Source organism: Cibotium barometz, chromosome 27 (genome assembly GCF_041138505.1).
Source record: "Cibotium barometz isolate CiBa-2024 chromosome 27, ASM4113850v1, whole genome shotgun sequence".
In the NCBI taxonomy this organism is placed as follows: Eukaryota; Viridiplantae; Streptophyta; class Polypodiopsida; order Cyatheales; family Cibotiaceae; genus Cibotium; species Cibotium barometz.
This window is the reverse complement of record NC_141072.1, coordinates 35537248-35563532: the sequence shown is the minus strand read 5'-3', so window position 1 is coordinate 35563532 and position 26285 is coordinate 35537248. Positions and strand designations below refer to the sequence as shown.

Below are 26285 nucleotides of genomic sequence, written 5' to 3'. Positions count from 1 at the left end.
AATCCTTTAATACCTTTCAACTTTACACAAAGTTCTCTCTCTCTCTCTCTCTCTCCAACTCCACAAATGTTGTGACAAAACTTACAAGGCTTCTCTTTTATATATCTGTTCTTTATAGTATACAAAGGAAGAGTTTCACAAAGTTGTCAAGTGGTAACAATTTGAAGTTTCTAGAAAAGGAGAGGGGTAGAATTTAAATTTGGAGGTCTCAAAAAGACAAAGCACTTGTTTGCCCACTAGTACTTATTATGAAGCTCCCCCTCGTTCACAGTTTGGAGACATTTGTGTGACAAAAACTTACAAAGCTTGGAATGAACACGACACCTTCCTTGGGACTCTTGGAAGACCACTATGGTGGCTTCATCATCGACCCGCTCCACTCTCTTGTCCACTGGAAATCGCAGGTACCATCCCCTTTTTTATGTGTTTATTTGGCAATGCCAATTTGCAGTGTGAGATATCCTTGTTGCCGAATGCCGATGTAAAACCGACGAGTAGAGGCTGGCTCACTGGAGTCAGGGACGTGTGGCATTGTGAAGGTCCTCCCTTGTCTGTGCGGTATCTCGCCTCTCGTCTTTGTGGCGACTGTCAGTTCTCGTAAGTATAGTCCCAAGAAACTCTGATATCTGTTGTGCATCACCCACGAGAGGCCCGAACCCCTCCCTGGAGAGGCAGTGGAAGCGTTCGTATGTTTCGTAGTCATGTCACAAACTCTTCACTTCTCATGACAGGCAGAGCATGTTAGACCTAAGCATGCGTATGGATAGTCCAAGGACATGGCAAGATATTTGGCTTCTGGGCAGAGTCTGTATGGATATTGTTTCTTGTGAAGGCTTGGCGATATCCATGGTGCCTGGGTGGATTATGACCATGTACACATGGTGTACTGAGATTGCAAGTGGAATTTTGGAAGTACAAGAAAACAAATGGGTGATTCTCCAAGTTCACATGTGCATATGCATAATTTTGCAGGCTCTGACATTATTATTCTTTGTGTGTAATGCTCCTTTGTCTCGACCTCCCCTGTCCTATGCATACCTTGCGTATCCATTCCCCTTGAGGGGTGCAATGATATGCTATACCCAACTCAATCCGTACATGGTGGGATGATATCCAAAACTAGCGAACGGTGATCAGCATGGCATGTGACATCATACATGTGCCTTTGAAGATAGCCAGGGATCCATCTTTTGAAACTTGTAAAAGTGCTCTTTGTAGAATTGGAATTTGTAGTGAGCTCTAGTGGAGACACCCATGTGTGACTCTTGTGCAGCCCTGACATATCGATGCGGATAAGACAGTTGATCTCCAGTAGGGAGAGATCAAGAATTGGTGAATCAAGTTTGTACTCGAAAGGGTTGAGGCGGTCCAATTGAATGCCCTATTTGTCCAACTAGCTAACCACTTGTGAATACCAAGACTTTTTCTGCCCTCTCAGGTGCGCTGCATGGAGAATTCAAGAGCCAAGTGTGGGAGACGATCTGTAGCCGAAACCCTAAGCGTACCCTAAACCAGAGTCAAAAACAGGATGGAATCCTTAACGAAGAGCTTGAAAAAAAGCCCTAGGTTGTGTGAGTGTATATACATGGTGTATGTAAGTGTGAGTTTGAAATAGGGCATCTATGACGAGAGGGGATGCTCCAAACTTAGCTAAGATTATGTCATGCGGCATTTATGGCTTGCTTCGGATCATACGTGAGAGCATCATGACATGTTTCTTTGTACTCCGCCAATCCCCAAAAAGGGACACCATACATTGCTACGAGCCGCACGAAAGCGTTGAACAACCAACTCTTGGTGTGAGGCTCTTGAACATAGTGTCATGGGCATTTCTGACCAGATTTCCATACCAATGCATATGAATACAGTATTGCAAATTAGTGGTTGTCCATATAGACTTGCAATCCACACTACCCTCTCAAGTGCCCATGTTCCCTACCATCTGCTCTCTATTGTTCCACCAACACATGGTAGCAACAATCTGCAAGAGAGCACGTAGGACAAGAGAACACTACACAGGGTTTGTGATCTTGTAATCCGGTTCCTCCCTCTTGCTACTTGCTTTCATATTTAAGCATTAAAGCTTACCAATTGCAAGTAGAGTTGATGACAGCGGAAGTCTTCGCGATGGAAGTCCTTGGAGTGAAGAGATCTTCGATTTGTCGCATTTCTTCGCGACAAAAGTCTTCAAGAGGATGAAGGGAACCTTGGGAAAGCTTCCCCTATGGTTCAACTTGAGAAAGGAGGGCTGAAATTAGGGTTTTCAGCAAAAAGACCAGAAATTACAGCAATAAAGAGAGCTGTTTTGCTGAATTTCACTCATTGTTTGGGAGTGTGTAGGAGAGTGATTAGCATCTGGAAACATTCTTGGAAGCTTGAGAAACACCTTAGCAAGCTTGGAAATGGAGTTGGGAAGGAGAAAGTGCAAAAAATGCAGCCCAACAGTCCTCATGAAGGAGGCGCCCATCGCTAGAGAGAGGAGGAGTGAGGTGGTGAGTTGTCCAGTGTAGGTGGTAGGTAGGTGCTTTGTGGAGCAAGCTAGAGTGGACACATGGCTGGTTACTCCCTTTGTACAAAGGGGATAAGGTTTGGGTGATGGACATTGGGTTATGTTCACCTTGGGACAGCAGTGTGTGTGAACACCGAGCTGGTCATAATTTATAAGTGAGTTTTGGTCGTCCAAAACTTAATGAAGTGTGTACACACTCACTTATAAATTAGTGCTAACTTCTAAGGCTAGGTTTATGACCAATACTTGCCACCTGTCACATGCCACATAACCATGGCATCAGACAGTTTCACACGCACGGTTGGGACAACAGTGTGTGAATAACGGGCTGGTCATAATTTATAAGTGAGTTTTGGTCGCCCAAACTTAATGAAGTGTGTACACACTCACTTATAAATTAGTGCTAACTTCTAAGCCTAGGTTTATGACCAATACTTACCACTTGTCACATGCCACATAACCATGTCAGTAGACAGTTTCACACGCACGGTTCGCGGGCAGGCGTTCTCTTACTCGGAACTACACATTGGTCAAGCAAGCATGAAAACAACATGCAATTTCAGTTGCAAGCAAGACATAAAGATGCTATTCAATGCAGCATTGGTATGGACAATCCTCGTTCATGAGACTATACCAAAATAGACGTGCTTCAGGCAAGTACACGAGGTACCAGACCCAATGGAACACCAATCCACCAAGCATTTCCGGGCATGTACACGAAGGCACAAGTCCCAACGGAAAGCCAAGTCCACAGTATCACATGAGTGGCATCAATCCCCGGCATATACAACTGCCATGGACACCAGTCCAATGTACATACATGATAAAAAAGCACGAGTGGACCAATTGGGTGGCCAAATGGTGACATCCCCTCCGGCTTCTAAACAGTTGTCCGCAACTGAAAAGCATCCAAATTTGTCTGAAGCACATGCGGGTAACCTCCGAAGAACTCTTCATCTACCCATTTAGTATCAATGGGAAGATAGTTCTTAAACTTCACAAGGTAACGCCTGACAACTTTGCCTGCAGAGCAAGCTTGCGTTCCTTGTGATACACAATCTGCTCTGGCTGCAAGATCTCCTCAAGCTCATCCACTTCTGGTGGATCCTCAATGACCGTCTCACTGGGCCTCGGCCCTACATACTTGTCACATGAAAAGCATTGTGTATGTGCCAATGACTGCCAATCTAAAAGCCACTTCATTGATCTTCTCGATCACTCGAAAAGGCCCATAGTACCTGGTTGCAAGCTTAGGATATACACCCTCTTTGCCAAGCCTCTTTGCAAGTCTTGGTTTCTCAAATTTTAGCAATACCCAATCATTCTCTTTAACATCCAATTGCCTTCTATGCTTGTCGGCAGCCTTTTTATACTTGTCTTGTGACCTTGCAATGGCTGTCCGCACCTGAGCAAAAGCAATATCCAAGTCTCTTACATACTCATCAGCTGCTGCAAATATCTCATCCTTTGTGCGAAGGATGGGTGGCAAAACCACCTTACCATAAACAATCTCAAACGGGGCCTTTCGCGTAGATGCATGCACCGTGTTGTTGTATGCAAATTCCACAAGCGGGTAAGTACTTCTCCCAAGAAGACTTCTGATCCGCCACATAACATTCAAGAGATCCAACACGGCTGAATGTGCAGCCTCACTTTGCTTATCTGTTTGAGGGTGATAAGTTGATGAGAAGTCCAATTTGGTGCCCATATTATCAAATAAGGCCCGCCAAAAGAGACTTGTAGTCCTGGGATCTTTATCCCCCACAATGGACTTCGGCATTCCATGATGTTTGAACACTTCTGCAAGATATATTTTAACCATATGCTCAGCTTTGATGGTCTTTTTGACTGGCAAGAAATGAGCTTGCTTGCTAAACCTGTCACAATCGTCCAAATTGCATCATTACCCTGTTGGGTCCGTGGCAAGTCCATAATGAAATCCATTGTAATACTTTCCCATGGCTGCGTGGGAATACGCAATGGCTGCAGCAAACCTGGTGTCTATTGCCTATCAAATTTCACCTTTTGACAGGTGATACATGCACGTACATGTGCCTCTATGTCCTTCCGTATACCTGGCCAAAAGAAATACCGCTCAATCATGTGCGTTGTAGGCATTATGTCTCTATGACCAGCATATGGAGGAGTATGGCACTCATCCAAAACCTTTTGCCTCATGTCAGACACCACACATAGGCAATTATCTTTCATGAGATAACCCTCTTTGATCACATTTGAGGCATGTGCATAACCAGCTATCAAATCAGCCCAAACAGTGGCAAAATCAGCATCCGTATGATACAAATCACGCATGGTAGACAAGTCTCCATGAGAGGCAACCGAGATAGCTGTCACAGACGGTTTTCGTGACAATGCATCGGCCATTACATTCTTCTTTCCCGGGGTGTGCAAGATCTGAAACATAGAGAGGAAATTGGCCATCCTCATATGCTTCTCTGACAACTTAGTTTGGGTAAGAAAATACCTCAAACTCTGGTGATTTGTCTTCATAGTGAAATCAGCCCCAAGAAGGTAATGTTTCCATATAGTAAGTGCATGAATTACAGCCAAGAGCTCTTTCTCATAGATGCCAAGAGATAGCTTTGTGTAACACGCGGAAGCTCTGAGGGTCTTCTTTCAGCCCTAAACACCACTGGAAATAAGCTGATGCAAAACGCAGACATGAAGAGAGAGTAGAGAGAGAGAGAGAGAGATGCTAGAAATTCAATATATTAATATGGTACAAAAAGGTACTCAGTCCACAGTCCTAGGTTATCTTCATAAAAGGTGAAACATCACCAAAATCTGGTCCCTACTTGGACCCTAAGGACCCAACCCCTAGAGAGTGGAATGACTAACACAATGTGCCTTTGGTGCTATTTATAGGCTCTTGACTCAAAGCTGGGCTGGCCGACTGTTGTCGGACCAGCCGACTGTTGTCGAACCAGTCGACTGGCCCTGGACCTCCATAAACCTTGGTCGGGTTGCGCCTCTCCATGACTGGAAACGCATGATGCAGCCGACGCTTTCTGGTACAGCCGACGCCTTGTTCCTTGCAGCCGATTGAATCCCCTAAGTCCTCCAAGTCCTGCTCCAAGTCCATCCTACTGACTGATCTGCACCTTGTGCTCCAAATCCTAGCCTTATCTGGTTCTTATGCTCTTTTTGTGGTTGCCTTCCTCTGGACTAGCCCTGAGAATATACATGAGCATGTCACATGCACATGACACTCTGCATCATGCAATCTACGGCTCTCATATGCCACGGCATGTCCCTCTTGATTAAGGACAGCTCCTATGCAATTTCCAGATGCATCACATTCCACATTAAAAGGCTTTTGCAAATCCGGAATGATCAACACTGGACCATGAGTAGTTGCATCTTTCAATTTGAGGAATGCATCCCTCTCTACATTAGTTCATTTGAACATGGCCTTCTTCTTTGTCAAATCATGCAAAGGAGAAGCGATTCATGCAAAGTGCCGAATGAACCTGCGGTAGTAAGAGCATAATCCAAGAAAACTACGGATCTCATGCAGCGAACTCAATTCGGGCCAATTCGGAATTGCATCAATCTTTGCAGGATCCATTCGCACTCCATCTTTGGACACAATATGCCCAAGATAATGTATCTCTGACAAGAAGAACTCACTCTTCTTTGCATTTATGAAGAGTTTATGCTTACGGAGTTCTTCAAAAACAATGGCCAAATGAGCTCTATGCTCTTCTTCGGTCGTCGAGAAGACTAGGATGTCATAACAAGATACTCATAAAGGTCAAATGCTGTCCTGAAAGTAGTTTTGTGTACATCCTCAGGCACTACACGCACTTCATGATACCCACTCTTGAGATTAATTCGGCTGAAGCATGCCGATCCATCCAACTTGTCAAGGATGTCATCTATGCGTGGAATCGGAAACCGATTCTTGATGGTAAGCTTATTCAAAGCTCTATAATCCACACACATACGAAAGGATCCATTCTTCTTTTGAACCAAGAGGACGGGTGAATAATATGGGGAAGAGCTTGACTGAATCAAACCCTTCTCAAGAAGCTCATTCACCTGCTTCATGATCTCCTCTTTCTGGGATGCATTTACATGATAGGCTGGCCTATTAGGTGGTGAGCTACCGGCACGAGATCAATGCGATTGTCTTCCGGTTGTACAGGTGGCAACTCATTTGGTAACTCATCAGCAAAACAATCATTGTGCTCTTGCAAAAATTTTAGCCTATCATTACTAAGAGTGTTTACATGTACATTATTTTCCTCAACATGATCTCGTACAAAAATCAAGTACACAAAAACACTCTTTTTCATTACTTTCTTAATTTGTACATGAGATACAATGGGAATGGTATCACCCTCTGCACCAGCATCAATTACATGCTCTCGGCCTTTATGCATGAAGGTGATCGTGTTGGTCTTGTAAGCCTTGCACGGATCAATACATGTATGCCAAGGCTTTCCAAGCAATACATCATAGCCATTCAAAGACGCCACAAGAAAATCCTCATGATCCACATAGCCTTGAATGTGTAAGCGCAACTTGTCAAAAATAGGCATGACCTGCACTTCTCTACCAACAAAGGCAGCCCTTGCTTCAATTTGAGGATCCATGTCCTCCACTTCAATACCCAAAGCAACTGCCATCTGTGTGGATATGAAATTTTCAGATGCACAATCATCAAACATGAACAAAGCAGGCTGATCCTTGAGCTGTCCCCAAGCTTTACATACAACGCTATCATGTGAAGTGTTGCCTTGCATATTTGGAACCATATGCACATTAGGCTTTGATGCATTTGCATTATCACACTTCTTCTTGTTTGGGCATGCCTTTGCAATATGCTTGGTGCTATCACAAGTAAAGCATTTTCCCTCGCTCATATATTGCTTTTTCTGCTCCGGAGTGAGACCATAGTCTCTCAATTTGAAGGGACGCTTCTTGGTAGTGTTATTTTCAGCCTTTGGACCATTTTTATCTTGGTTTTGGTCCTTTTTAGGTGGTTGTTCATCATTTTACAGGTTTTGGACAGTCCTCTCTTTGCCTTGAAATGAGGGTTTAGCCTTATTGGATCGACTCAATTTGAGTTCCAATTGCTCGGTGGTGGTGGCGGCTGCGATTAGTTGGTGTAAGGTACGACCAGGATACATTTGTAGTCTCGCTTTGTACACGGGTTGCAATCCTGATTGAAACCTTCTCTTCCTTTCCGCCTCGGTGACATGCATAAATGGAGACACCTCCAAAAGCACTTTCCAAAACTTTTGTACATATGCATTTACCGATTCCCCCTCATTTTGCTTCACCCAATCCCACTTCATTGTTATCTCATTTAATGCATTGGGAGGCAAGAATTGAGCATAGAACCTCTCCTTGAACTCTTCCCATGATCTAATAGGATTCGGTGAGAGCTTCTCCGTGAGCCACCAATGGGCAGCAGTGCCTTTCATGAACATGCTTACATGCCGGATCATGGATTTCTGAGTGAAATTCTCATCACTGAAAGCAATATTAAATTGGGCAATAAAAGCAAGTGCCTTTGATGCATCATATTTCCCATGATATGTGTCAAACTTCATAGATTTGTCTCCGGCTTTGAAGTCACGAGACTTTGATGCATGTGCCTGCATCTCAACATGTTTTCCCCCATGTTTGTCCATTGGGACAGCCCTTGTGACTGGCATCATTTTAGGACCAAAAGGTGATGCATAAGGCATAGATACATGTGCCCTGTAAGCATGAGGCATGGTTGGCCCCTCAACATGCATTGAAATTTGATACATTTTCAGCCATAGCTTCTCCCTCACAAGCACACTCGAAGGCATGAGTGGCATGAGAAATACGCGGAATACCTGCACCAACAGAAAATTGTAGCCCATGTTGCATGTGTTGTGCATGCACATTTTCAGCCGACAATGGCATTTGACATACATTTTGACCACTACCATAAACATTGTATCCTTCACGGACTACATAAGGTATTCCTGCATGGCGTGAAGTCACTGATTGTTCTTCTCCCATAGCATGGAGATTCATCCTCTTAGACATAAGTTCTTGTTCAGGCACTTGTGGGGATTCCAAGACATGTGGGATGGTTGCCTTTTCTGCATAGGCATCCTCGGTACAAGCCAAGTATGTCAGAATATGCAGCGGAGATGATGACCAAATTTGGGAACACATGAGCAAAAACGCAGGCAGAAAAACAGCACAAGAGAGAGACAGATGTAGGCGTGTAACTCTGCTCTATATACACAAGAAGATCCCGAATATGATACAAATAAGGCATGGGGACTGAGGACCTATATATATCTCCCTGGAAGGGCAGTCGGCCAGCACTAAAAGTGTCCACGACTGAAGAAAGAGGTCCACGACTGCATAAATGCAGTCGGCCAGCAAACAGGTGCCCACGACTGATCAAATCCAGTCGGCCAGCAGCCCAGTAGCCCACGACTGATCAACATGGAGTCGGCTAGCACTGGGGTGCTCCTGGCATCACCTGGCAGCCCTCCCAAGCCTCAGAAAAATGGAAAAAAATAGGGGAAAAATACGGAGAGTGGGGAAAAATGGAAAAACACCTCATAAGGGCGGGCACACCCACAACAAAGGCCCTGGTGTATAAATCTAGATAGGAGATGACTTCTAACACCCCCTCTCAGCTCCTGGCTGTGAAACCAACCACTGGGAGCTGGGGTGCCGCCTGAGCAAATCCTGAGAGCGACTTCGTGAAGAGGTCCACCGTACTGTCCTCCGTCGAACAGAACTCCAGCAAGATGTCATCAGCAACGATCTGTTCACGAACAAAGTGCCTCTGGATGACCATGGGTTCCTCCAGTGGAAGCCCAAACCTGCCATGCAACCTCCTCCTGCTCCGTAAAACTGCTCCTGGGCCATAAGTAGATCCCCACGTGTCTGAATCTCCTCCCCAAACCGAGTCACTCCATCCGTGGAGTCGGGCTCCATCCAACAATCCCCCTCCTGTGTACAAGAGTCCATGATCCTTCGCATGCTGCAGAAACCACAGGAAACGCAATCCTGCCTCACAAAGAGACATCTGCAACCAAGAGCTCAACTGCCTCATCAGGAAGCTCCCGTCCAATCCGGTGTCCATCAACCAGATCAATGAACCATACAGCTTCTGAGTCACAGAGACATCACACTGCTCACAAGGATCAACACCTGTTACGGTGCACAAGCAAGTCCTGGAAACCTGATGAAACCTGTCAACCACCCCCTCTGAATCCGGAACCACAAAGCCTGGAGAAACCACCTCCTTCTGCAAGTAAACACCTGTCACTTGCCTGGCTTTCCGAAAGGTCCCCGTGGAAAGAACATCCTCAACTACTGGAAGTTCTATGTCCCGAACACGACGAGACATCAGAGCATAAGTGACCTGTTCAGCTTCCTCTGACTCACGAACACAAGAACTACCAACATCAGTACTGGAAAGTTCCTGCCAACTGCTGCCATCTACTGGTAAGCTATCCACCACCTGGTCTCGGAAAGCTCGCACCTGCAGCGTATCCACACTTGAGTAGCTATTACCACACTGCCACTCATCACAATCTTGAGGACCTGGGAGAGAGAGTGCTGAAAGCCTGTAGACTCCATTCTCCACTCCACCTTCCCAAACCACTTGGCCTGTTGCTTTGTCCCGGAGAGCAACAAAATGCTCATCAAACTCCACCCGTACGCCAGTCTTGCAAACCTGATGCACTGACAACAGATGAAAACCAAGTGCCGGAACATATAACACCTGGGAGGAATGCTTCCCCCCTCTGCCATCGGGAACTATCTCCATCCTGCCCTCACTGTGAACTGGGATAGTGGACGTATCCCCAGTAAGAATATGACCAGAAAGCCTGCAGAGATCCTGTAAACCGGAACGGGAAGGAGTCATGTGCCTGGAAGCACCACTATCGAGAATCCACTCCGGAGTATCCGTTGCGGAGAATCCTCCAATCTCCTCCCTGCCTGAAGAAAATGAAGCATCGGTGTCCATCACCTCCAGGTGCACAAAAGCCGGAGTCTTCATGATTGCTGAGGAGTCTTCACCCTTCTCGGTCTTCCGCTTGGGACACTGCCTCCAGTAGTGGCCTTTCTCGCCACAATCATTACAGGTCCTCTCTGCCTTCAGTTTCTCGCGGTCACTAACGGACATCTTCTCAGAAGACTTCTCCGACGAAGCCTTCCCCTTGCTCGTGTTACGGCCTTTCGACCGTTGGCCAGTAAAGGCCTCCGAACCTCCACCTTGAGGAGGGTTCGTAAATCGTTCCTCCTGGTCCAAGACCATGGGCACAAGCTCCTCCCACGTGATGGTGCTGAGCCTGCCACTGGTAATCAAAGACGAGTAAAATGCTGAGTACGAAGAGGGCAAATGTGACAGCAACGTGATGGCCATGTCCTCTGACGATATCTCCTTCCCAGCCTGAAGAACTTCCTGCTGAAGAGCTTGCAGCTTGTTAATATGCTCCCGCATCGTCGACGACTTTGCAGGGCTCATAACCCACATCTGTACTTCCAAGGAAATCCTCTTCATGGGCGATACCCTGTTGTAAAGTGAGGCCAAATGCTGCCATATACCTCTGGCCAGCGTCATGTGCTTTACATGATTGATTACCTGTGGTGTGCAGTTGAGGAAAATAAACGAACGGACCCTGGCGTTGACACGATCCCACATCTGTGTCTGGGCCTCCCGGTCCTTTCGGGTTGACGGTAACTCCCCTTCCTCCACTTCCGGCCGTGGAACTCCAACAACGACGAAATCGGCGAGATCGTAGGACTCCAGAACGGATTCCATCATCACCTTCCATATGCCGTAGTTGCTCCCGTCCAACTGACGGTCCACCGGGAACGTGGGGAGTGTCGGGATCTTCACATGTCTCTCGGCCATCTCAAATAAATCTGCCATAGCGGGGATGTACTCTGAAAAGGGTGCGTGGGTGGGAACAAAGAAGAACTGATACCTGCAAGTGGCTGTCCAGCAATTCAGCCCGCCTTCCTCTTGCTTCTCCTCTTCCCGATCAGCCCAAAACAGTCCACCAATCAGCCACAAAACAGCCCCCTCTTGCTCACACAAATCCCAAGACCTATCTAGAGCCTAGGGCTCTGATACCATGTCAGAATATGCAGCGGAGATGATGACCAAATCTGGGAACACATGAGCAAAAACGCAGGCAGAAAAACAGCACAAGAGAGAGACAGATGTAGGCGTGTAACTCTGCTCTATATACACAAGAAGATCCCGAATATGATACAAATAAGGCATGGGGGCTGAGGACCTATATATATCTCCCTGGAAGGGCAGTCGGCCAGCACTAAAAGTGTCCACGACTGAAGAAAGAGGTCCACGACTGCATAAATGCAGTCGGCCAGCAAATAGGTGCCCACGACTGATCAAATCCAGTCGGCCAGCAGCCCAGTAGCCCACGACTGATCAACATGGAGTCGGCCAGCACTGGGGTGCTCCTGGCATCACCTGGCAGCCCTCCCAAGCCTCAGAAAAATGGGAAAAAATAGGGGAAAAATACGGAGAGTGGGGAAAAATGGGAAAACACCTCATAAGGGCGGGCACACCCACAACAAAGGCCCTGGTGTATAAATCTAGACAGGAGATGACTTCTAACAAGTATGCACGTGTTGCATCCCTCGGTTGCATGTGCAACTCTTGAGCAATCATTGCCATTGCATGATCCATATAAGATTCAGCTTTCTTGGCCTTCAAAAGGTCATGTACCAATGGATCCTCGCGGCGGTAGAGGTTCAATTCTTCTTGTTGTGCAAGGAGAAGAGCCTGCATACGAGTAAGTTCAGTCCTCAAGACTATGGACTCTTCTTCTTGCATCTTCTCTTTGCCACGGGACGGTTGTCCCATATATTCATGTTCTGTATTGTGCACCACATGAGTTTGCTCATCCTGTAAAGCATTGGAGGCGTGCATTTCATTGTCCCTGCCTCTTGCGTTAGCATCTCCAACATTCATTGTATGGCTGTCCATAATGTTCTAAGTGTAGAGATAGCTAGTGTTCACGGTGATCTTCTCTCACGATGGAAGTGAAAGAGAACCGTATGCTCTGATACCAATGTAACTTGGTTGAACACAATGCTAATCAATATACTTAAATACACTAAGATTTGATGGACACTTGCTCAAATACAAGAAGTAAATTGCTGAATTGACAAGAGACACACAATGAGTTGGAACGGCCAACCCCTCCCTCAAATAAAGTATATTGATCTTGGGAGAATCAAGCACATAGTATCATGGGCATTTCTGACCAGATTTCCATACCAATGCATATGAATACAGTATTACAAACAAGCGGTTGTCCATGTAGACTTGCAATCCACACTACCCTCTCAAGTGCCCATGTTCCCTACCATCTGCTCTCTATTGTTTCACTAACACATGGTAGCAACAATTTGCAAGAGAGCACGTAGGACAAGAGAACACTACATAGGGTATGTGATCTTGTAATCCGGTTCCTCCCTCTTGCTACTTGCTTCCATATTTAAGCATTAAAGCTTACCAATTGCAAGTAGAGTCGATGACAGCGGAAGTCTTCGCGATTGAAGTCCTTGGAGTGAAGAGATCTTCGATTTGTCGTATTTCTTCGCGACAAAAGTTTTCAAGAGGATGAAGGGAACCTTGGGAAAGCTTCCCCTATGGTTCAACTTGAGAAAGGAGGGTTGAAATTAGGTTTTTCAGCAAAAAGACCAGAAATTACAGCAATAAAGAGAGCTGTTTTGCTGAATTTCAGTCATTGGGAGTGTGTAGGAGAGTGATTAGCATCCGGAAACACTCTTGGAAGCTTGAGAAACACCTTAGCAAGCTTGGAAATGGAGTTGGGAAGGAGAAAGTGCAGAAAATGCAGCCCAACAGTCCTCATAAAGGAGGCGCCTATCTCTAGAGAGAGGAGGAGGAGGAGTGAGGTGGTGAGTTGTCTACTTTAGGTGGCAGGCAAGTGCTTTGTGGAGCAAGCTAGAGTGGACACATGGTTGGTTACTTTCTTTGTACAAAGGGGATAAGGTTTGGGCGGTTATGTCTACCTCGGGGGAGCAGTGTGTGTGAACACCGGGTTGGTCATAATTTATAAGTGAGTTTTGGTCGCCCAAAACTTAATGAAGTGTGTACACACTCACTTATAAATTAGTGCTAACTCCTAAGGCTAGGTTTATGACCAATACTTACCACCTGTCACATGCCACATAACCATGTCAGTCGACAGTTTCACACGCACGGTTCGCAGGCGGGCGTCCCCTTACCCGGAACTACACATTGGTTAAGCAAACATGAAAACAGCATGCAATTTCAATTCCAAGCAAGTACATAAAGATGCTATGCAATGTAGCATTGGTATGGACAATCCCCATTGATGAGACTGCCAAAATAGACGTGCTCCAGGCAAGTACACGAGATACCAGACCCAATGGAACACCAATCCACCAAGCATTTCCGGGGATGTACACGGAGGCACAAGTCCCAAGGGACTACACTCAAAGTTGCTACTTGGAATTGTAATGGATCTCTACGCCTTGATGTAGGGGTTTTTGAGGATAGTTTCACTGGGAGGGACATCATCTTCTACTGTGAGACGCATCAGGCTCTTGGACAGTCCATGCCACATGTTAGTGGATACCAATGGAAGACAGCTTGTAGACAGGAGACTCGTTCAGAGCATAGAGGACGGGGCTCAGGAGGAGTGGCAGTATTGTTTAGAGAGGAGTTGCAGCCACTGATACATATATTCCGCAGAGATGAGCAGGCTAGGTACATGTGGGTTAGACTGAGGGCAGAGACGGGCAGATATCTCCACATTGCTATATGCTATTTTGCTCCTAGTACATCAGTGTATGCATCACCTAGCGGGCAGTCCCCCTTTTCTATTTTGGATGATGACATTTGGGAGTTCTCCAAGGATGGTGACATCATTCTCCTGGGGGACTTCAATGCTAGGACCGCCCATAACCAGACAGTATTTTATGATACCTCAGAGGAGATGTTGAGGGAGCTTGATGTTAGGGATATGGGCCTATCTAGACTCTCACAGGATGAGGAACACACTGAGTATGGGCGGTATTTGATAGACATGGAGACCGCACATGGATTGGCCATCCTGAATGGCCTACAGAGATTCCCGACAGTGGGCGGTTTCACTAGCTTTCCACATCGGCATGGTGCTAGTACAGTGGACTATGTTATGGCTCAGCCCAGTCTCATTCCCTCTTTTCAGGATTTTATGGTAGGCACTAGGCCGGTTGGAGTAGCAGTGGATCATGCTATCTTGTCCTTCACTCTCACGTTTTAGTTCAGCACAGCTCCATTGCGACAGGTCTCCACACACACTCGTTATACCTTTACGAGGGAGACTGACACTGTGTACACGGATGAGATATACAGAAGCTTATGTGCCGAGGACCCGGGACGGCCATTAGATGAGCTCACTCAGATATTGATAGAGACGCTTCATGCTGCAGCATCAGAGGCATATCCCCATAGTCAGCCTACACGGAGACGATCTGGGAACATGCCCCAGAACAGCTGGTATGATGAATAGTGCAGAGAGATGAGGATCAGATTACAGAGAGAGGTGCTCATGGGTGTTACCACTCATAGACAGTCACGGATTACCTTCCGACGCCTAGTGCGATGGAAGAAGAGGGCTTATCTTGCTCAGTTAGAGAGGGATTTGTATCAGTTATTTATGAGTCAGGACTCAGGCGAGGCATGGAGGCTATTCCATGAGCATTCACCATCACCAGCCATTACCTCCACAGAGATTTGGGGTGAGTATGCAGCATCCCTGTACACAGCACCAGGACAGCCGTCCCTGTCAGACCCATCGGAGCCATGCCCAGAGACATGTGCTTTCTTTACTGCTGAGATGGTAAGGAGAGCTATTGACAGATTGAGGATTGGGAGAGCATATGATCATGATGGTTTGGTAGCAGAGCACTTTATTCATGCCAGAGATATGCTTGCAGAGCTTATTGCTATGATGTTTAACCGAGCCATGTGTGAGGGTTTTCCTGAGACTTGGAATATGTCCACGATTGTGCCTATCTTCAAGTCAGGGGATCCCATGTTTCCTGGGAATTATTGTACCATCATGATTGGTCACACATTGGCTAGATTATATGCATCTATTCTTGAGCAGGAGTTGAGTAGATGGGTAGAGAGAGAGGGCATACGTGCATTAGGGCAGGCAGGGTTCAGGAGAGGTTTCGCAACTCTTGACCATATCTTGACACTCAGAGCTATTATTGAGGAGGGCAGATCATATGGCATGAGGATTTATTGTTGCTTTGTGGATTTCCGCAAAGCTTTTGACACAGTACCGAGAGCTAGACTGATGCGCAGACTACAGGAGATGGGAGTGCCCCACAGAGCTGATTTGGGGAATCATGGCTTTATACAAGACAGTTGTGGGGAAGGTACGTACTACTCAAGGTATATCTGAGATGGTTCACTCCACTATTGGGTTGAAACAGGGCTGCCCCCTTTCTCCCACCTTATTTGGGATGTATGTGGATGAGGTTTCGGACTATGTAGAGTGGGAGGGTGACAGAGGAGCACAGCTAGCAGGGACATGGATTCTGTTGTTATTGTATGGTGATGATATTGTGTTGATCTCAGATTCTCCAGAGGCGATGTAGCGTCATTTGGATGCATTGCACACGTTTGCACAGGACAGTGGATTGTCTGTTAACCTTGGTAAAACCAAGGTGATGGTGTTTAACACCACAGCACAGTGGGTTAGGAGGTCAGCACCCACCTTTACATATGGTCAAGAGACAGTGGAGTATACAGATGCATATACTTACCTTGGTGTGGTTTTTAGTGGCCCACTATTTTCCTTGAGGAGAGCAGCGGAGACCAGATTGACCAGAGCTTATGCAGCATTGGGGAGACTAGAGAGGATGTGTGGGCAGGTTCAGTTTCAGGAACCTCGAACAAAGCTCTGGCTCTTTGACACTTTGGTCACTTCAGCCATGCTGTATGGAGTGGAGATATGGGGACCCTCAGTGGATCACCACAGCCGAGCTGGTAGTACTGATGGATGGAGGCATATGGAGAGGCCCTTGGTTTCTATGATTTCCCGGATGATTAGGGCCAAGGCCTCCGTACCACATGATATTATCCGTGCAGAGATGGCTGCCCCCCCATTGGTAGTAGAGGCACTCACTCGATCAGTCTCCTTTATACATAGCATTTAGGCTCTCCCTAGAGACAGATATGCTCGCTTAGCCCTGGAGTCTTCACGACAATTGGCATCACAAGGAGACGGATCATGTTGGTATGCACAGATGACAGCTTGGTTCCAACTACATGGCTTTAGTATGGACAGGCCACCTCCATTTCAGTACTCCCTGGATGCACCCTCCCTCTTCTCTCACACGGGTAGAGATTACCAGACTTATCAGGCAGGACTTGACTCAGCTGGACACTAGGAGGACATGGATACAGCCGACACACGAGCTTCATACGAAGATGGCTTTCTATAGAGATCATCTTCTCCAGCTCACGGAGGATGGGTTTGTGATTAGACCCAGCTACATGGATACTCATCTTTCTCATGGGGTACGGTGTGCTATTGGTCAGATGCGCACATCCTCACACCAGCTAGAGATTGAGACTGGCAGATTCAGAGGAGTACCAGCTCAGGCTAGGATTTGTCAGTTGTGCCAGATGGAGCTAGAGACAGAGTTACATTACATATGTCACTGTCCAGTATATTATGAGATACGAGGCCGTTTTCACTGCCTGTTCAGAGAGGGTTTCGGACCACTTTCCAGAGTCATGAGATACCAGGATCAGAGATTCCTCGGATTATACTTGCTGGAGCTACGTAGACATAGAGAGGGTCTCTTGAGAGGGAGGGGATCAGAGAGGGAGAGACACCTACAGAGGCAGATTACAGACTTCTTTCGACCAGAGATTGAGCAGTCAAGCCAGCAGGCATTGCAGCTAGCCCCAGAGTATAGCCACACCAGAGGTACATTGATTGATCAGGCTATAGAGCTGGGGCGGTCCTGGCGCCCCAAGATGAGAGGCCCATCTCGACACCGGCAGAGACTACAACAGAGGATCAGGACCATACTAGCACGGCATGGGAGACGTCCAGTCAGAGTACTCACCATGGAGGACATTGAGGATATCCGCCATCGACCGATGAGAGACATCTTTGGATAGTGATGTATATGATGCTTACCTTTGTTGCTGGAGTTTTCCTTCGCAGATGCTATCCATTAGGAGCTCCTAGTACCTTACTTTTCCTCATAGTTGTTGTTTCAGTTTCAGTTAGTTGTTTAGTTGATTTAGCTTTTCTTACATAGACATTGTATCAGATCCACCAATTGTTGTAACCTTTTTGGTCTCATAGGTCATTTTGGCCTTTTGAGGACGTTAATATATCATTTCATTTCATTTCATTTTCACACACGGGCACACAGACCCCATTGTTGTTTGCTCGCCATAAACGCAGAAATATTGGTTATATTTCTCACGATTCGATCGAAAGTTCTCATGAACTCAGCAGCCTCAGTTGTGCATTTTGCCTTTGTTATTATGTTGCCTTTTGCACTATGCTGCATGAATTTTTTAGGGTTTTTTTCTTTTCTTTTTGTGCTCTGTATAGCCCTTCATTTTCTTTGATGTTAGGGTTTGTGTGAATAAATGATGTTATTATGCTATCTTTTCAATTACTATCTGTGGCATTTTCACCTTTTTTTTTTTGCAAGATCAGAATGCAATGTTATCCTTGTCTTAGTTTTCCAAGTGGGCTTGAGCCCATGAGGTTTCTAAGCGGCCAAGTAAGGCATGGTTTAGAAGGGTCCAGTGGACTTGAGAACATGTTGGGTGGTTCCCGGTGGACCGGATGGGGTTTTCAAAAGCAAGCTGGTCGTGAGCTGCCACACAATTTTCCCAGCTTAGTGATGCATTCTAGCAATTTTTTGCTGCCCTCGAAGTTGACCTTTTGACGAAAAGGGATTTTGGCAGGGCTCAACTCGTGCCAGCTTCTCCTTCTCTCCAGCTGGCTCACACACATTTGCTCAAATGTGGAAGTAAAACAGTGTATCTTTGTGAACTGCCTGTTAGGTTCCATGTCTGCTCCAAGTGGCAGACGCATGTAAACCCACCCTAAGCTCTTTGAAAGCAGTAGTCATACTTAAAATATGTTTAAGAGTTGTTCTTTAGAGTTAAATCCCTGCCTTTCCACTGAGAGGCTCTCTACAAGAGTTGTGCTTTAGAATTTAAACCCTGCCTTACCACTGAGAGGCTCTTTACAAGGGTTATGCTTTAGAGAGCTAATCTAAAATGCTCTCAGGAAGCCTGTGCACATCTTTCTAGAACTTGGCTGAAAACTATGCTGAAGTGTGGGATCTGAGTCACTAATAATGAGAATATGAAAGCCAAGTAGTAATCTCTTTTTCTTTATTTTATCCAGTCAGTTTGAGATGCTCATTTTGTATACTAAGTACCACGATTTAAATTCTCAATCATTGAACTCTTTGAGAACTGGAAAATTTTGAGCTTGACGACAAACTGGGGTTTCATAGGGAGATAACATGCACTTCCTAGCACAGAGGATTGACTGGTTCAGCCATTTTATATGGTTTTCATTTTAATTGAGTAGTGCTAGTGTTTCCCCTAGGCCCTGTACGTGGTTTTCATTTCCTCTTGTGTATACGGAGATGGATTTGAAGCCCCAAGTTCAATTCTTAGCCTTGTTTGGATCCTTGCAGGCCTCTGGAGCTGGAGCTTCTGTTTACAAGTCAGAAATTCAAGGTTTGCAGACAAGCAGGACATTGATACGGTGTCAAGCTGTCTTGAAGGCTTCTATGTTAGGACAGTCCTTACCTCATGTTGGGCATTGTGGCACTGGATACACAGCAAAGGCTTTGCCCTACGCTTACACACCATTCAGATGTGAGGCTACAGTGGCCTACGCTTACACACCATTCAGATGTGAGGCTACAGTGGCAGAGGTAGAGGAGGTTGAAGTCCCTGCTGAGAAGTTTGAGTATCAAGCAGAGTTAAGAGAATGAGTTTGTGCTTTACAGAAGCCTAAGCCATGTACCTTGGTCTCTTTATTGACTTTTGGGAGTTGCTTGCTGCTGTGTTTTTGGCAGCAGGTGAGTCGCTCACTAGACCTGATTGTTCACACTCTGTACAGTCACAAGGAGGTCTTTCTTCGTGAACTTGTGAGGTATATGTGCTTAGTGTACCCTTACACCATACTACCATTGTTCGCTCCAAACTTTTTAAAGACCTGTTGTGGAAGAGGTTGCACAAGTTTTCTTATCATTCAATGCAGCTACTTGCAATCACTTTTTTTGTTTTGTTTTGGCAGTAATGCTAGTGATGCACCCAACAAGTTGAGGTTACTAAGTGTCACAGATAACAGCATACTGAGTGACTTCCCAGATTTGGAAATAAGAATCAAACCTGATCCTGATAACGGGATCATTACCATAACGTAAGAATGTTGACGTGTTTACTGTTTGACTGTTCTTTTTTGTTTTTAAATTTAATAAACTATTTGTGGTCCTTGTGGCCTGTTGCTAAATGCGTGCGTGCTTGTGTGTCGTGTATCAAAAACATACATAGCACACACCCATTTTTACAATTAAAGACTCAAAAGTCAAAACGTTGATGCACGCTCATGAAGGCACACATGCAACCATACACCGTACAAACGGCTCCACACAGACAATCGAAATCAAAAATATTGGAGCACACGTCCCATGAAGCGCTCGCATGGACAATGCCAGCATTATTGCCAGTGCCATTTGATACCATGAACTGCTATGTTACCATGTATTACAAAAACAAATGGAGGGCCTGTTTTGTAATTTTTTCTTATGTGGTTCTAGGGATACGGGAGTTGGCATGACTAAGCTGGAACTAGTTGATAGTTTGGGGACCATTGCGCAGAGTGGCATTGCCAAGTTCGTGAAGGCACTAAAACTAAGCTTCATTGTCCAGCTTGTTTTGGTTCTAAAACGTCTTGTGATCTGGGATCTTGCTTACACATCTGGTGCTTGTTGACAGGATGATAGAGAGGTCTTGAGTGACAACAATCTGATTGGTCGATTTGGGGTCAGGTTCTACTCTGCATTTTTGGTCTCCGAGAAGGTGGTCATTTCTTTTCTCGTCCATCATCACTATTTGGAGATGCTTTTACAAATGCTTCTTATCTATGTAACCTCTATGGAGTGCTGAATCTTCAGCCTGAGTTGTAATTAAGCCTGCTTTATGACTTGCTTGCCGTCCATGTCATTTACACTGGCAAGGGCTTGCTTTATTGGCTTTTGTTTCTTGCATGGTGTTGTCTTACAGATGCTTGTTTCTGGCAGGTGGGTGTTTCAACTAAGAGTCCGAAATCTGACAGATGGTATGACTGGGAGGGAGAAGCAGGCAGCAGTTCCTATGTGATTAGAGAGGAGACAGATCCTGAGAATTTGTTGCCAAGGGGCACTTCCATAAACTTGTATCTAAAGGTAAAGATCTGTGGCATTTAAGTACACACACGGTCCCTCCCTCCCTCCCTCCCCCCTTCTTACACATGCAGGCACGCATGCATGATCTTTTTGCTCTCTGGAATTCAACTATTAAGTTAAAGTCCACATGCAGCCAGATCAAAATTTTGAATACTTTGGCCCAGTTTGCATTCAAGGCCTTGTGAAGAACTACTCCCGATTCATCTCATTTCCTATCTGTCCATGGGTTGAAAAATCTCGAACAGTGGAGGTACAAAATACTACATCAAGCCAATGAGGTGATAGATCAAGTGGTGAAGGTGTTTGCCTAGGACCAAGAGGTCTTGGGTTCAAAACCCCCCTTGGTGTGCACTGTGAGTGCAAAAGGACGAAGGACCAGATGTATGAGAGATCAAAGCAAACTAACATAGCATGCAATGGGTGAGTGAGTGATGTAGACTCTGGTGACAAGGGTGCTGCGTGGTACTTGAGGGGTGATGAAGAGTAGAGAGGGCTGCCGTCCCGAGTGGTGGTGAAGAGCAGAGAGGGCTGCCGTCCCAAGTGGTGCAGGCTCTGGTGACGAGGGTGCTGCAATACCTGAGTGGTGGCGAGGAGCAGAGAAGGCTGCTGTCCCAAATGGTGGAAGTGGTGCAAGCTCTGGTGACAAGGGTGCTGCAATACCTGAGTGAGAGAGAGGAGCAGATAGGGCTGCCGTCCCGAGTGGTGTCGATGGTGAAGATAAGCAGAGAGGGCTGCCATCCCGATGATGTGAGATGGTGAGCAGAGAGGGCTGCTGTCCCAAGGTAAACTGTAGAAGAAAAACGATGATGTATTGTAGCAGAGAGTGGGCTGCTGTCCCAAGATATGTACTGATGATAAAACGCTGAGGTGCTGTACTTCTGCAGAGATTGGGCTGCTATCCCAAGGTGTGAACTGAAGATAAAATGCTGATGTGTTGGACTATAGCAGAGAGGGCTGCTGTCCCATGAGCCGAGGTCAAAAACGCTGGTGTGCTCTATGTAGCACATGGAGCTGTTGTCCCATAAGTTGAGGTAAAACGCGAATGATATGCTGTTGTAAAACACTGATGATATGCTGATGTAAACGCTGATGATATGTAGCAGAGATGGCTGCTGTCTCAATGATGTACTGATGTAAAACACTGATGTGCTGGAGCTGATAGGTGAAGATGATGAAGCAGATGTAGTGTAGGGCGCCGGCAGTAGCAACAACAGCAGCAGATGATGATGTGGTACTGGATGTGTGCAATGATGTGGTACAAAATGCTGAATGGTCAAGCTATTCTATATATAGTAAGGGGGGCTGCTGGTCGGTGTAACTTCCGGGGTGCCGAGGGGTTTCACGAGGGGGTTCACAAAACACTTGACCATTAATGCAATTAAACACTGAAAGCAGACACATCATTAAGTTTTAACACACATCCATCATCACTTTGCTTAAAACATAAAAGCTGGACAAAACATCCATAAATGCTGAAAATGGAGCTTGCACATGTGACACCGCATAGAGGCCGGAATGGGCCGACCCCTCCTTGGAGTAATTAAGTACCCAAGTTAATATCATGTACAAGCTTTGAGGCCGTTCCTCTCCCCACGGGAGATGCTTGCGGGATTATCCATATACAAATGCCATAACACAGCCCAACACGAGGCAACCATAAAATTCAGCCGGCACATAGCTGTAGAAATGCTGAGCCAACAATATAAACCATATACCTCCGTGTGGGTACTGATTCTTCTCCAAAAACCACGGGTCTTCATGCAATAGAGCTGGTACAGTAAGTACAACTCTCCATTCAGCTAGTACAAGTACAATGGTTGGTACATCAGTGGTACAACAGGTACAGTAGCTAGTACAAGTACAAGGGCTGGTACAGTCGGTACAATGGTTGGTACAGCCGGTACAATGGTTGGTATAGCAAGTACAACAAGTACAAGGGCTGGTACAACAAGTATAGTGGCTAAAAATCATAATAAAATGATTAAATACCCTTGCCTTCAATATTTCGTTGCGATGGAAGCCTCCAAATCAGTCCCTAACAGCCGGTATTCTTCACGGGCAGCCTATAATGGTGGTAGAGTCTAGTGTGCAGCAAGAGAGCCTCACAAATGAAGAGAGAGGGCTCCAATTTTTAGATTTGGGCCTCCCATGAGCTAAAATGGCAAGTGAAGGCTAATGACAAGTGTGAGGCCACTTGTCTCACTTTGATCCACTTTCTTGCCACATGTCCCAATCTAAGAGATGGGTTCTCCCATAATCTTTATCTCTAAAAATATCCCAATTGGTAGCCCATTCATTTGTCATAGGTACTTTGGCAACTCTTGGTATCTGCTCAATTCCAAACGTAATGTTGCGAACAGAATTTCCATCGGAGTCGGACCAAAATAGCAACTCTCCTAAATTTTAGGAGTGTGATACTTGTATTCCAGGATAATCTCCCATTCCAAAGCTTGTTCTTTCCGAATATTTGGACGTCTTGGAGTGCACTAGACCCCTTTCATATTGGGAAATGTCTAGGTTGGTGATAGTCAGCCTAGCAAAAGGGCAGTCGGCCAGCAGCAAGACCTAAAAGAATGAATAAAACCTCAAAAATCCAAAATAATCCCCTTTTTAGGGTTGGACAAAATGCCATTTTCACATAGTTGGTGCTTCCTCGGTGGCGTCGCCCATGGGTAGATAATTAAGGGCCTACGGGCGGACACCTATGGGCGGTGGAAAGTCAGTAACTACGGGAGGATCTTGGGCCTAAGGCCAGTCGAAAAAAAAAACTACATCAAGGCGTTAAAACATTTATTGTTATGGTTTATGCCATGTTGTATCATAGAGGCTACAGATGACTCTTTCTCTTTTTTCTTAATTTGGAAACAATGATAGTTATGTATAATTAGGCCCAATGGCTGTAGTAGTTTGTTATACCTTTTTGTGTATTTGATCACTCTCCGAGGCCTTCAAATGCCTTTATCTTCTTATTTTTGTTCTATTTCCTTGTGTGCATTTTCAAAAAGAATTGTTGATTTGTTTACCTATAAGCAAAATTCAGTTATACATATATCTGTCATTTTTTAGGACACTACTACTATTGTGAACACAGATGGGGTTATTGAAACCAGCGACGAATCTAGGGTGTGGCTTCAAGCACAAATGCAGTTGGCTACATACTATTTATGGGATATAGCCAACATTTGCATTTCAATGTATAGGAAGGAGACAAAGATAGAGAAGTGTTATGATTGGGAGTTGGCCAATGAAACAAAACGTATCTGCATAATATTTATGGGATATAGCTAACATTTTCATTTCAATGTTAGGAAGGAGAGAAGGAGACAATTCAGAGAAATAATTTTGTAATTAGAGAACACGTGAAGTAACCGAAGGTCGCCTGCGAGCTCCGCTCTCCCCCCCCCCCGCTGCTTCTCGCCATCGCGCCTCACCTTCCCCCCCCCCCCCCCGCCAGCCCTCCGCGGTCTCCTCCGCCCTCTCCCCCGCCTTCTTCATCGCACCCCTCTACGCCGCCTCCCCTCCGCCTTCTGCCTTGCGTTCCGCCTTCACCCCCCCGCCTCCACTCCCCCGCCTCCCTCCTCTTCTTCGCTTTCTGCCTCGCGTTCCGCCTTCACCCCCCCGCCTCCACTCCCCCGCCTCCCTCCTCTTCTTCGCTTTCTTCCCCCCCCGCCTTCTCTTCCTTCGCCTCCCTCCTCGCTGCATTCCCCGCCTCTCCCCCCGCCGTTTACTTCCTTCCCCATTCCTTCTTCCTCCGCCTCTCTTTCATCCTTCGCCTCCCCCTCTCCTCTCTCCCTCGCCACCTCTCCCCCCTCCGCCCTCTTTCTCCTCCCTTCCGTCCCGCCCCTCCGCCCACCGTTAACTCCTCCCCGCCTCAGCTCCCCCCCCCCCCCCGCGCCCCGCCCCCGCTATCCTGTAACCCGCCGCTTCTCTTTTTTCCTCGCAGGGCTGTGTCCCTCCCGTTGGTGACCCCGGTTTCTGGCTTTTTCCCTCTGGAGGACTCCATGGAAGCCGCTCCGACTAACCCTGCCGATTCCGGTCTCCGTCTGGAGTTCACAGCTGAAGATCTTCAGTTGTTTGTTTCCACAGTTTCCGCTCTTGAGGCCTCCTCCTTGGTCTGCAAGATAGTGGGTAGCCGTCCGATGCGGAGAGAGCTTCGCGACCTTCTGCAAGGCAGCCTTGTTGGCGTGCCCGCCAAGATCGTCAGCGTGGATTTTTTGGGACGTGGCTACTATCAGGTGGATTTCGAGTCCCCACAGGCAGCTCAGATGGTGCTGGCTCGGAGCCCCATTGCCCTCCGCTCTTCTCGGGCGTTCCTGGCGCGATGGACTCATGGTTTCGACCCCGCTTCTGACCCGCTAGCAGGCGCGACAGGTTTCCCCGTCACTATCTGTTTTCCTGGACTCCGTAGGGAGTACTTGCCCCTCTTGTCATCCATTGGCAAGGCGTTCGGGCAGGTGGTGGAGACGCCTCAGACAGCGGCTTCAGTGATTGCTCGGGCAGCAGGACTCCCGGCCATTCGGGTTGTGGTTCCGTCACCGGAGTCCCTCCCGAAGACGATCCTTCTCCCGTGTCTTTCTGGAGGACATATGATACAGCGCGTGGAGTATTCGGGCCTCCCCGGCCAGTGTTACATATGTCGGGAGATGGGCCATCTCGCACGCGCCTGTCCCCGCAAGGGGGCTCATCCTTCACGTTATGCCGCCTCCGGACCCCCTGCAGGAGACCCGAGGGGTGGCCATCCACTTCAGAGACCGGACATCCCTGGCTCGTCACAGCAGGCGCCATCATCAGACGAGCAGGCCCCGACGGAGGATGCCGCGCAGTCCCAGGAGGCTGGCGGATGGCAGGAGGTTCGCCGGCGGAAACGCCCGGCCCGCAGGGACCGTCGTCGCAGACGCCAGCAGGCAGCACAGGCTGGCGGACAGGCGACTCCGGCTGGCGTACAGGCACCTATCCGCACTTATGCTCCTGTCAGGGATAGGCGGCCAGCAGGTCCCACCCCGATGGACGAGGATTCAGACTCAGTGCCCGTTGAGGCCGCTGGTGGAGCCTCCCACGTGGAGACCCCACTCCCACCTCCCCCCGCGGGGGGCCCCCCACCCTCCTTGGAGCAGATTCCTGAGGATCCTGGGCCGCACTCTTTGACCCCCGGCTCCCCTTCCCCTCACCCGGAGAGCACTCCTTCCACCCTTCCTTCTCCCCCCCCAGCCCCCCCTCTCCCGCCTCCCCCGGCGGCCCCCCCTGACACCTATCCTCTGGCAGATGCCTCTCC

General features: G+C 47.1%; 1 protein-coding gene across 5 annotated transcripts in view; it reads left to right on the top strand.

Annotated features, from left to right (window-relative positions):
• The first annotated feature begins 221 nt into the window (after positions 1-221).
• LOC147623335 (pentatricopeptide repeat-containing protein At1g11290, chloroplastic-like) overlaps positions 222-26285 on the top strand; it is a 59419-nt gene continuing 33355 nt past the window's right edge. Inside the window, exons 1-7 of one of the 5 annotated variants that reach the window (XM_086821476.1) lie at positions 234-404; positions 19256-19498; positions 19646-19719; positions 19864-19989; positions 20387-20471; positions 20565-20648; positions 20870-21014. In XM_086821476.1, coding sequence (XP_086677602.1) covers positions 312-404; positions 19256-19498; positions 19646-19719; positions 19864-19989; positions 20387-20471; positions 20565-20648; positions 20870-21014 — 850 coding nt within the window. In that variant the 5' untranslated portion in view covers positions 234-311. Of the gene's footprint in view, positions 405-19255; positions 19546-19642; positions 19990-20386; positions 20472-20564; positions 20649-20869; positions 21015-26285 lie in introns of all 5 variants that reach the window. The other 4 variants (XM_086821475.1, XM_086821477.1, XM_086821474.1 and 1 more) reach the window with 4 other exon arrangements.